This window comes from Periplaneta americana, chromosome 2 (genome assembly GCF_040183065.1).
Source record: "Periplaneta americana isolate PAMFEO1 chromosome 2, P.americana_PAMFEO1_priV1, whole genome shotgun sequence".
NCBI lineage: Eukaryota > Metazoa > Arthropoda > Insecta > Blattodea > Blattidae > Periplaneta > Periplaneta americana.
In genome coordinates, this window is record NC_091118.1 from 178,592,895 (window position 1) to 178,605,753 (window position 12,859).

Here is a 12,859-nt window from a genome sequence, read left to right on the forward strand (position 1 = left end):
CGTTACTTGCAGTCACCGCAATATATATATTTTGTTTGGTTACGAGCTTATATTTAAGTACTGCAACTTTTTGTAAATTCACTGCACTATTCTAGTAATACTATATCTGTAGTTGTATCTTAATGTGTAACCTATAACGTCTATATTCGATCTGTACTAATAGAAAAAATGAAACAGTATGTTCTGTTTTAGTACAATATTATTATTATTATTATTATTATTATTATTATTATTATTATTATTATTATTATTATTATTATTGTTACTACCGCTTCTGCTGCTGCTATGCTGTTGTTGTTGCTGCTGCTGTTGTTGTAGTTCTAGAAGGAGGAGGAGGACTGACTATTATTCATAGCATATTTCATTTCGTTCATTAGACTCACTTAAATCTTACAGCGAATATTGTATTTATTTATCCTAATTCCATTACCCCAGTTCCTGTATAGATGTAACAAACAAAACTGATAAGATTTTATATCTAACTTTCATTTTGCAGCTACAGTTATGACATTACCCACACATTACAAAATAATATGAGTCCTCCACGCAACATCATACCTGCATCTGAAGAGACAAATATGCAACAGAACAAGATTTCAGGTAAATAGTGATTTTCCTCGTACCATCATTATGCTAGCCTCCCACTCATCTCTCCAAACAACAAACGTCTCAGTATCAACAATCTCACCAATGCGAAATGAATGCGTAGTTGATACAGTGTCGTTAAATATACACAGAGTATTCTGCAATATGCTGGACTCATTTCATCGATGGACAGCAGAGACAAAAAAATGCAAAATGTTCATACATCTGTCCCATTTGATCTTGGTTCCAAGTTATAGTCATGTTTGTATGACAGTAATGTGGAACTGTGTCCACCTTCAGCCTAAATGCAGGTCTACAGTTTCTTTGCTATAGACTACCATATTTTTTTTTTTAAATACCAGGGGTTTGCCAGATAAATTGGCAGCTGTTTGGATACACTGACAAAGTATTTCAATTTCAATGTTGGGAATGGGTTGTGAATAAACAGTTGTTTTTAATGGCCCCACAAATAAAAATCCAATTGATTTAGGTCTGGAGAACGCGCAGGTCAGCCATGCATACTAGTAAACAGGTCGAGAGATAGTGTATATTTCAGGGGCGGCTTTTGGGGTAGTGCCAGTGTGCCATGGCACCGCCAATGAAATAAACAAAAAATAATATCCTACAAAGCAGTTGCAATAGTTTATTTCTACACTTTTATTCGTATTTCATCTGAACGAGCGCGCGCACAGATCGGGACGCACTCTTGCAGCGTTTTTCCGAACTTTGGAGCCACTTCTGTGTGGCACTGCTTACGTCCATATAACATTGTACAAAAGGCTACTGATTCTAGTTTATATACGTTTCTTATGGCAGACTTTGAGCCGAATTCAGTTTGACTCAGTAGTTAATATTCCGCCCGCTAGAGCACAGTAATGCAGAAATTTCGCTAGATGGCAGGGTTGTCGGAGACTTGCACGAAAACACAAGTTAAAGTTCCGCGCCAAATTTTAATGTAATGTTGCGAATTCAAAACTAATACACATAACTTGGTTTTGAATGTGTAAAGTATTATCCGTTTAACTATATTGAATGCAGAGATAGTCATGGTTCTTTTTAGAAAGATAAATATTTTTTCATATTATATAACACTGTTTGTTAATGTTGTGTAATATTTGTTTTATTTTGCGGCAACTAAATATCACTACACTTTGCTATAGTATTGAGGCTTCTGTTAACGATACATGAGATCTGTGCAGGACATGAACATGTGTTATTCAGGTCGCTGCCTTGGATTCATCGGCCTCTTAATAAAATGCAAACCTGTTCGTTTATTATCTATATCACTGTTTATCTCGTGTGTTTTTGCCAGTAATTTTATTAGTTATAAAATTTATTTGTATTTGACTAACAATACTGTGAAAGTTTTGCATTATCTGTATCTGTAAATTTCGTTATTAGTTTCGGAAATGTTATTGTAACCGTTACTAGATGCATTATTAATTATACACCTGATAAAATAGCTGGTTTAATTAATGTGTTTTATTTAACATAATGTAAACGTGAGCTGCGTTTATCAGTTTCACTAGGGTAATTTGCGTAAAACCTTTTTTTCATTTTTGGCACCATCACCAGAATGCCTCACCGGCCGCCACTGGTGTATTTACAGATAAATTGGCTTTAACTCGGCAAGAAGATCATACGAGACAAATGTGAATATGAACTTTTTTCAGTGTTTTTGTCTCTCCTGTCCATTGAAGAAGTGAATCCAACATGGTATGAAATGTGTTTATTATGCTTGTTTATACTTCTAAGTGTGGTATCATAAAATATAAGTTTATATGTTTATATGTAATCTTTTGTGAAACACTATTTTATTAATTACGTACATAGTCATTTATGTGAATTTTTATTAGCCCATACATCTAATAGGCCTCTGGGTTGTTTATTCATTATGTTTACTTATTTCTTATTTTAATAATTGTATTTTTGTGTTACTTATATAGCATTAATCAAAGGTAAGTGGCATAAATGAGTCATTTCTGTAGCCAAAAAAAAAAAAAAAAAAAAAAAAAAAGACGACATAGCTGCAGGACAGATGAATGATCAGATTTCAAGTATTTAAATATAACATTAGGCTATATTTCTTTGGGAGATAAATGCTATGAAAAGTGTAAATTGTTTAAAATTATTAATTTATTTGTTGGTTGGTAGTTAGGTAATAAGTAGATATTAGAAGTGGATGGGTGTATCAGTCTCTAATTCATTCTGAAAGGAAATTTGAATTGTTGATAACAACTGAACTATCCGTGTATTATGGAAAAAAATTGAAAATTCATCCAAAATAACATTGTCTATATTACAATATGTTTGTTTTAATTTTATTTATTATACTTTCTTTCTTGTAAATTGTAGAAAATTTCTCTTAAGATTATAGTTCTCGGTTCAGTAGACTTAATATTTACTTATTTAAAGATGGCGGGCACCATCAGTAATCCAAGAGTAATCCAGTCCCTAGCATCATATCCCACCTCCTTCAAATTAATTTTAATATTATCCTCCCATCTATCTCTCGACCTCCCCGAAGGTCTTTTTTCTTCAGGTTTTCCAACTAACACTCTATACGCATTTCTGGATTTACCATAAGTGCTACGTGCCCTGCCCATCTCAAGTGTCTTGATTTAATGTTCCTAATTATATTAGGTGAAGAATACAATGCGTGCAGTTCTTCCATTCTCCTGTAACTTCATCCCTCTTTTTGCCCCAAATATTTTCCTAAGCACCTTATTCTCGAACATCCTTAATCTTTGTTCCTCTCTCAAAGTGAGAGTCCAAGTTTCACAACCATACAGAGAAACTGGTAACATGAGTGTATTTTTTTAAAGCAAACTAGACCCAGCAGTAGACTTAATACTACTCCAAAATCGTACATCATTTTCGTTGTAAAAATCTTTCCAATTTCTTTTCTTCTCCTTGTAACAGAGTCATGTTACTCCAGATAATTTCTTTTATAATATAAAATGTTTAAAGTTTAAGTAGAAAAACTACACATTTATTACACAGAGTACAGGAGTAATGTGAAAAGTTGTCGTATGTGCAACATTTTTGTGACTATAATTGTGATTTCCTCAATTACAGGGAAGGGGAATTGATAATTTTGAATGTCTTTATTTTTAAATGTGCAAATGTAATGGTCATGCTCTGAAACTTTCAGCTGTCTGATTTGTCTATTTCAGATGGAGGAGACAATGATTCTGTACAAGTTGCAGATGACTTCTTTTCGTTTTGGAATTTCCCCGCAGATCAAGAAAAACAGCAGGAGAAAAAGTAAGTGCAAAGAATATACAACTAAATATATTTTGACTTCCTCAGACTCTGCAATCTATGCAGAAGATCAGAGTTCAAATTCGAGCAAATGTAAGACGAATTGATGGATAGAGATAGGTGTGCGGGATTATTCCATTATTTCTCGACATATCATTATCGTATTCTTATCTTAACATTCATAGTAATCCCTGGAAATGACTTTGATGTCCGACTCTTTGAGTATGATGCTAGAAGAACAAGTGAGCAGTAATGTGCAATATTGTTTCACAAAGTTTGTCATGACTATATTTTTCATTTTTATTTCTCATCTTCTATTCTTCATCATATTTATGTATATCCTTATGGGAGAATGCTCTACTTTTGACAATTAAATTTTTTGATGTGGCAAAGTTGACTAACCTAACTCCATTGTCATTACTAGTTACGTGTAGGCTCTCTTTTCCATTAGTCGGTTAAAAATATCCTCCTGTCCCACTTTAGCATTGAAATCTCCCAATAAAATTTTCATGTGATATCTAGGTAACTGATCAAAAGTCTGTTCCAATTCCTTATAGAAGCTATCCTTTATATGGTCGTCTTTCTCTTCTGTAGGGGCATCAGCATTTATAACTACAATATTGCACCATCTACCCTTAAGTACTAAATACGATAATCTATCACTGATAAATTCGACCTTTTTTAATGCTGATTTTATTCTATTATGAATAAAGAATCCTGTTCCTAATTGGTGACAATCGTTTCCTTCTCCATAATACAACAAGTAATTTCCTATTTGTGTTATGTCGTTCCTGTGTTCCCACAAAGTCTATTCCATATCCAGCTAGTTCTTCATATTCATTTTAATCTTTTTCTTCATACCACCACCGCCACTGCCATCAACCACCACCACCGCCACTGCCGCCGCTGCCACCACCATCAATATTTTTTTTAGCTCTTAAGGAATAATCTGAAAAAAAAGTTATGTTTCAGGGAGTTTGAAAGGTATGTGAAGTAAATTTCAGGCAGAAATTTTGAAATTTATAGGAGTAATTATAATTATGATTTTTCAAAATACAATTTAAATTTACAGAAATTATAATAATTCATATAATTTTGGATTAAATGGGAGAAACTGTCTACAAAGGTTATTTATATACATCATGATATGTGTACAAAATTTCAAAGATGTAGCTCAGATGGTTAAGAAAATAAAAATTTCACCTCATTGTATTCTTACTTGAGACAGTTATTCAGTTATATCATGTGAAGTCTTTAATCAAATCTATATTAATTTTTTTTTATCTAGGCCAGAAACTATATATAGTAAAAATAAGACTATGGATTATGGAGTTCGTAACAAACCAAACAGAAGATTTGTTTGGAACTCTCATCTTTTGCACAAAATAGAGGCCAGTTTACACCCAGACTGGATTCTGTATGTGACTCATGGCTTTGTCGGACAGTCCAACATGTGTATATATGGACGATCTGTGTATGTAACCATAATAGCGCGCCGCTCCAACAGATATGCTGGCACAAGATTCCTCAAACGGGGAGCTAACTTCGAGGTATGTATTCTTACCATATCTTAGAGTTTACGACTTAATTCTCGTGGCACAGAAACAAGTTCTGTTTGAGTTGTATAAAGAACTTGGGACTTGGCTTACAACCACTTGGATTTATTTCCATCTTGCAACTTTATTCAAAACTCTACATGAGCCCATTAAATGTATTTCGAAAATTTAACAATACCATCTGATTATTAAATGAAGATACAACTGTGATCTGAATATGAAATTCTTGCAGGGTGATGTCGCAAACGAAGTGGAAACAGAGCAAATGATTCACGATTCTGGTCTGTCATCCTTGACATCAGGGCATTTCAGTTCCTTTGTACAGTTACGGGGCTCTGTTCCTTCTCAGTGGAGCCAAGACATAAGTAAAATGGTCCCCAAACCTGCCATAAGTTTCGACCTGAGTGACCCCTTTTGTGAAACTGCTGGTAAGATAATGTATTTAAAAACAATATTGTAGTTTATAGGAAGATATCTCTATAATAAATTACTACAGTAGAATCTCGGTTATACGTGCCTTTATGAATCATTCTGCTGATTACCCATTTCAGATGCTTCTAATCTGTTTTTTTCTATCTACCATTCATATTGCACCATTTCGAAATGTTTCTATATGATATTATTTTTAAGCCAACTCTTTATAATTTGAAAGTGATATTGCATAAATAAATAAGTAATTTACAAATATTATATGGAATAAATATTTGATAATACTTTATCTCACTTTCTCTCTTATATCGAATTATGCACACTTCATCCTCCTATTATTTATTCGCTCGTTTTCATACTCTCTCTCGCTATCATAATATTAATACTCGATCACAACGCGATAACATGCTAGAAATTCCTCTTCACACATCATCTCTGTATTCCTCATCTTTCACTGTTGCTACCTCTCGTCACTGGAACTCTCTGCTGCCTGAAGTCAAGGGCTGCCGAACATTGAAATCTTTCAAATCCAAGTTAGAAAATTATCTTATGACGAGTTGCCAAACTAACTTACTATTATGACAAGTGTTGTATTGCATGTTTCCACTTATTCACATTTTTTTTTATGTTCTAGTGATATTTAACTTATTCTATATTTTTGTTTTCATATTTTCCGATAATGGTATATCTATAATGTGATAAGTTGAGCTATATTATATAATCATAATTTTCCTTACTGTGTGTACTTAAAAATATTGTATTCTATTGTATGCTTTGTACAGCACTATTTTATTACTACTATTATTATTATTATTATTATTATTATTATTACTATTCTTATTTTTATCATTATTATTATTATTATTATTATTATTATTATTATTATTATTATCAATAATTGTCTTATTTTTTTATACTTTGTATGTCTCATTTATTTTGACCTGCTGTTCACATTTTATTATGCTTTTTTCTTTCTTTCTTTATATGTTATATATTATGTCTGATTTCTATTTACTTATTGTTTACATCTTATTATTATTATCGTATTCAGTTTTGTGTGTAAAATTGTAGTGTACTTTGTAAATTTGTAGTGTTTTTTGTAACGCAGTTTTACTCCTGGTTGAGTGCAGGGGCGTATACTGGTTAAAGGGTTTGGGCTACTGCTGACCCTATTATTACACAAAATATATCTAACAATTACTTTAATTTTAATTACTATGGTAAAACTAATAATACAAAATTATTACATTATGTTATATTATAAACTTTTTCTTTTGTAATTTCCTTGGGCTACCACCGGTAGCCCCGGTAGCCCGCAAAATACGCCCCTGGTTGAGTGTTAGAGAAGGCCGTATGGTCTTAATCTGCCAGGTTAAATAAATCATTATTATTATTATTATTATTATTATTATTATTATTATTATTATTATCTTGTCAGTAATACGTAACTCTCATATCTAGGTGAACATTTTAACCAGCTTCTCAGACGTTATGGCTCACCAATCTGTATTTTGAATTTGGTGAAGAAACGAGAAAAGAAGAAGCACGAGAGCATGTTAAGCGAGGAATTTAGCACTGCTGTTAAGTACCTGAATCAGTTCCTGCCACCTGATCACCATATACAGTATGTGAGCTTTGACATGGCTCGCATGAATAAAGGGTCAGTACAAGCCAGAATTTGGTGTGATAAAAATTATGCCACTTCAAAGAAGTCTAAACTGGTAGATAGTTTATTCATAATTAATCAAAACAGTTTGGCATTATAATTTATGTTACTATATATTTTTTGAGTATAGATAAAGATTTCTAATGCATTGATATACTTATAGCTCTGAAATAACATATTTAACCAGTTTTAACTGATGATTCCCTCCAACGTTCTTTATACCAGGTCTGACCAAAAAGTATCAAGTCCTTTTCAATATCCTGAGAACCAATTACGTGGCCTTGATGTTATTTGGTAGAAAGTCAGAGGGGATCTTAATGTGCATGCGCAAATATTCATTTTCCCATTAGACTGATTAGTTCGCAGTGAGGTACCATTGAGTCGGTTATTTAACGACGCTGTATCAACTACGAGGTTATTTAGCGTTGGTGAGATTGGTGATAGCGAGATGGTATTTGGTGAGATGAGGCCGAGGATTCACCATAGATTACCTGGCATTCACCTTACGGTTGGGAAAAACGGGTACCATTGAATGAGCTCGTGTTCTGTGTAATCTTCACATTCGTAATAATGTCTAGATCAGTGAATCTGCATCAAGTTTGTTTCCTATTTGGACTTTCGTTCGTGGAAAGTATTTGAATGGTTAAGAAGGCTTTTGAGTATCATCCTCTGACTAAGTTCAGATATAACTGTGGTACTGATACTTCAAATTTGGCCGGGAATCCATTGAAAGTGACAGACATTCTGGAAAGTCTTTAACAAACTGTTGAACATGTGTGCACTGCAGCCGACAAAAGTCGGTGATACACAAAGTGGGAATTTCTCAAATTGAATGTTGCGTTTTTCCTAGGGGTGAAAGGCAGTAAGAAAGTGATGCTGATGACCACTTCACTTTATTCTGTGACGAGGTCTGAAAGCATGTAGCTCTACCTCAATGTCCCCCATGCACCTTTGTGGCAGCCACCTGCGTTGCTCAGCCAGCTAAGGTGCTTGCCTGCCGATCTGGAGTTGCATTCAGGTGCGGGTTCGATTCCCGCTTGGGCTGATTACCTGGTTGGGTTTTTTCCGAGGTTTTCCTCAACCATAAGACAAATGTCAGGTAATCTATGGCGAATCCTCGGCCTCACCTCGCCAAATATCATCTTGCTATCACCAATCCCATTGACGCTAAATAATCTCGTAGTTGATACAGCGTTGATAAATAACTAAGTGAAATAAAAAAAACCTTTGTGGCATGCACAAGTAATATCTTTACCAATGTAGAAAAAAGATATAAATTTATTGACTTTCAAAATAAAAGTAACAATGAACATTATAGGATCTTTTTGAAATGTTTTGAAAAATTGATAATTTGTGTAGCTGATATGGTAACGAATTGGACTCGAGATTTGAAGCTATACGCGGGTGTGGGCTCAAATTCCACATGGATTGATTACCTAGTCGAGTTTTTTCCGAAGTTTTCCCCCAACTGTAAGGCGAATATCAGGTAATCCCATGGAAAACCCTTGGACTAATCTCGTCGAATACCATCTTGCCATAACTGGTTCCACTGACAAGCATAATAAGCCTTCAGGCTGTAGTGCTTTCAGAACAGAAAAAAATACCTTCATTCAGAGATTAATGATTTGCTTATATTCACATTTTCAGAAAAGAAGCAAATGTTATGGGGAGATTGGCTAAGATAGCGCACAGTGCTATTTGCAAGACGGGAATATTTCAGAGCCAGACGCCTTACTATTCTCAGAATCCTCAAGCCATCTTGGGAAAGCCTTTTGTTGGACCTCATGGCGTGGAGAGACGCCTTCAGACTGGAGTGATAAGAGTCAATTGTGTTGACTGTCTAGACAGAACCAATACTGCGCAATTTGCAGTAGGAAAATGCGCACTCGGCTTCCAGGTTTGTGCAGTTTGGTTTTTATAATTAGTGTCAACTGATTCTAAAGTAACCTCCATAACTATCCTCGGTAATTTCCTTTGTATGAGTCTAGGAGGAAATAACCTTTGAGCAATGTAAGTGCATTGTATTTCTGTTACCTCTTAAAGACTGGATTGTTTAAATAAGATTCATCTTTACTTATTTTATTTGGAATGTCACTAGATCAAATATATATATATATATATATCAGTGGCGTAGCATGAAATTTTGAGCAGGGGAAGCTAACTTAAATTGTCTTCCATGTACATATGAGATAATGGAAAAATACAGTCTTAAAATAAATAGTAGTCAATGTCAAGTCAGCAGTCCGAAGATTGATTGGAACCTCGTAAGTAACACCAATAAGGCATCACCTCAAATGGTACATAGTTAATTATGAGTTCATGGTTTACATATATCTCTAACAAATAGACACGTGTACGTATAATTTAACACTAGCTCACTCTCTGTCATATTAAGAGAAATCACAATATTAACGGTCAATAAACACAGTATTAGTAATTACGTAAGTATGCGTCTGTCTTGGTTGTGTCCTTCATTGATAGCAAGGTTGTTTCTGTTTTAAATCACATTTTTGTTCATAAGTCAGTCTTGATAATGGAATTGTCCTAAAAATTCAAGTAAATTAGTGTCAGCAACAGTTATTTCACTCATTATTTATTATATCAGCCACAATGCACACTAACACTTCAACTAAACACAACTCACGAAAGGGATAACTCAGAAACTAAATTATTTTCAATGTTAAAGCTAGCTTCTTGCGAGCCTTGCGACCAGGGTAGTTTTGATAGAAAGAGATGGAAAATCTGTGGGGTGGGTTACACAGAAGAATGAGGGGATTGGAAGCTAGTGTGTGCAGGCTTCATGTTTACTGCTGCATCATAAATCATCCTGAGCTGCCGCATCACAATATTTAACACGTAAATATAAATTGCATTAACCCTCAACTGGTATTGCTTTTTAAATGTACGTTAAGGTATCTATCGATATGGGTCTATATTGACCCATAGATACCAGTTGAGGGTTAGGCTAATTAATAAATAATTTTGTTCATAAACTGCAAGTTTGTTATGAAATTATTATTATTATTAACTGGGGAAGCTGAGCTTTTTAGCTTACATTGACGCTACGCCACTGATATATATATATATATATATATATATATATATATATATATATATAAAACTTCTGGCTTTTAAGAAACCCAGAGGTTCATTGCCGCCCTCACATAAGCCCGCCATCGGTCCCTATCCTAAACAAGGTTAATCCAGTCTCTACAATCATATCCCACCTCCCTCAAATTCATTTCAATAATATCCTCCCATCTACGTCTTGGTCTCCCAGCTAACACTCTATATGCATTTCTTGATTCGGCCATACGTGCTACATGCCTTGCCCATCTCAAACATCTCGATTTAATATTCCTAATTATGTCAGGTGAAGAATACAATTCTGCGTTGTGTAACTTTCTCCATTCTCGTGTAACTTCATTCCTCTTATCCCCAAATTTTCCTAAGCACCTTATTCTCAAACACCCTTAACCTCTGTTCCTCTCTCAAAGTGAAATTCCAGGGGGGGGGGGAGTGTGTGTGTGTGTGTGTGTGTGCGCGCGTGTGTGCGCGCGTGTGTGCGTGTGTGTGTGTGTGTGTGTGTGTGTGTGTGTGTGTGTCCCCAAGTCCTGCATGGACCAACTACCTGGTTGAGTTTTTTCATAAGATTTCCCCAACTCATTTTCGCATGCAATGTTCTTTTTCAGTCTTGCCATGTATGGAAACTCTCATCTTTTAAGCATAATGTTACGAGAAATAAGGTTTTCTTACTATCATAATAGCTTTATAATAATAAATTAATATTGTCCATACCCAAATGGATCAGCCTATATATTCCATGGTTTATTAACTTCATATTATACTCCTCTCCCTGTTTCATTCCTCTCCCAAAGGAAAAAAGCTTGCTGTAACTGCTGTTGTAACATCAGGTACTATTTTCAGTTATGTGCTCTTGGCGTCCTAGAATCACCAACTCTTGAGTTTGATTCTGATTGTGTTCGAATGCTGGAAGAATTATATGAAGATCATGGAGATACATTGGCTCTACAATATGGAGGCTCTCAGCTGGTCCATCGAATCAAAACCTACAGAAAAACAGCTCCTTGGACCTCACAAGGCAACGATATCATGCAGACACTCAGCAGATATTACAGCAATACTTTCTCAGGTTAGCCCAACTTAAGTTGTGTATTTATTTAAATACTTCAGTAGGATAAATATGGGAAATGCTTGTTATTATTCGGTTGAGAAGCTTTTGTCATCTAGTCTGCTGTAAAAAAATCTGAAAGTTAGAATTTATAAAACAGTTATATTACCGGTTGTTCTGTATGGTTGTGAAACTTGGATTCTTACTTTGAGAGAGGAACAGAGATTAAGGGTATTTGAGAATAAGGTTCTTAGGAAAATATTTGGGGTTAAGAGGGATGAAGTTATAGGAGAATGGAGAAAGTTACACAACACAGAACTTCACGCATTGTATTCTTCACCTGACATAATTAGGAATATTAAATCCAGACGTTTGAGATGGGCAGGGCATGTAGCACTATGGGCGAATCCAGAAATGCATATAGAGTGTTACTTGGGAGGCCGGAGGGAAAAAGACCTTTGGGGAGGCCGAGACGTAGATGGGAGGATAACATTAAAATGGATTTGAGGGAGGTGGGATATGATGATAGAGAGTGGGTTAATCTTGCACAGGATAGGGACCGATGGTGGGCTTATGTGAGGGCGGCAATGAACCTTCGGGTTCCTTAAAAGCCATTTGTAAGTAAGTAAGTAAGGATAAATTAATGGTATAGATAAGTCCGCAATTTAGACTCTAAATAGCAAAGGTTGTAAGGGCCATTTTTGTCATTTTTTAAGTGACTGTCAAAACAGATATAAAGCCAAGTAACCTACAAAAGACATGTTAAATTCAAAGTGAAAGTAGGTGCTACTTAATGTATGTAAGCACATTAGTCACCAGTAGTAGATGATTTGGATGGAAACATGTTTTTTTGTCTCTCCTGAAACATTTTGTTCTGTGCACTTAAATCCTTCGTTGTTTATATTCTTAAACTAATGTAATGAAATTGACAAACCATTGGGTGACACATTGATGGACAAAAAGATTTCCCCCATTAAAATTATTAAGTCCTAACGTGCAGTTACATGAGTTATTGAAAATTGCACTTCAGATGATATATTTTGCTCTTATGTCTAATTACAATATTAGTTTAGATTAAATCAATTCATGGATGGGTTTTACAGAACCCGGAGGTTCATTGTCACCCTCATATAAGCCTGTCATCAGTCCCTATCCTAAGCAAGATCAATCCAGTCCCTACCATCATATTCCACCTCCCTGAAATCTATTTTAATATTATCCTCCCAT

The 12,859-nt window shown here is 34.8% G+C and overlaps 1 protein-coding gene across 3 annotated transcripts in view; it reads left to right on the plus strand.

The window, feature by feature from the left end:
- The window catches only part of FIG4 (polyphosphoinositide phosphatase FIG4), a 47,405-nt gene that overhangs the window by 24,512 nt on the left and 10,034 nt on the right, over nt 1–12,859 (plus strand). For all 3 annotated transcript variants that reach the window (XM_069819011.1, XM_069819012.1, XM_069819013.1), the window contains 7 exons: nt 497–600; nt 3,762–3,852; nt 5,138–5,399; nt 5,638–5,833; nt 7,296–7,494; nt 9,148–9,397; nt 11,428–11,653. In XM_069819011.1, the coding sequence (XP_069675112.1) occupies nt 497–600; nt 3,762–3,852; nt 5,138–5,399; nt 5,638–5,833; nt 7,296–7,494; nt 9,148–9,397; nt 11,428–11,653 (1,328 nt within the window). The remainder of the gene's footprint in view (nt 1–496; nt 601–3,761; nt 3,853–5,137; nt 5,400–5,637; nt 5,834–7,295; nt 7,495–9,147; nt 9,398–11,427; nt 11,654–12,859) is intronic.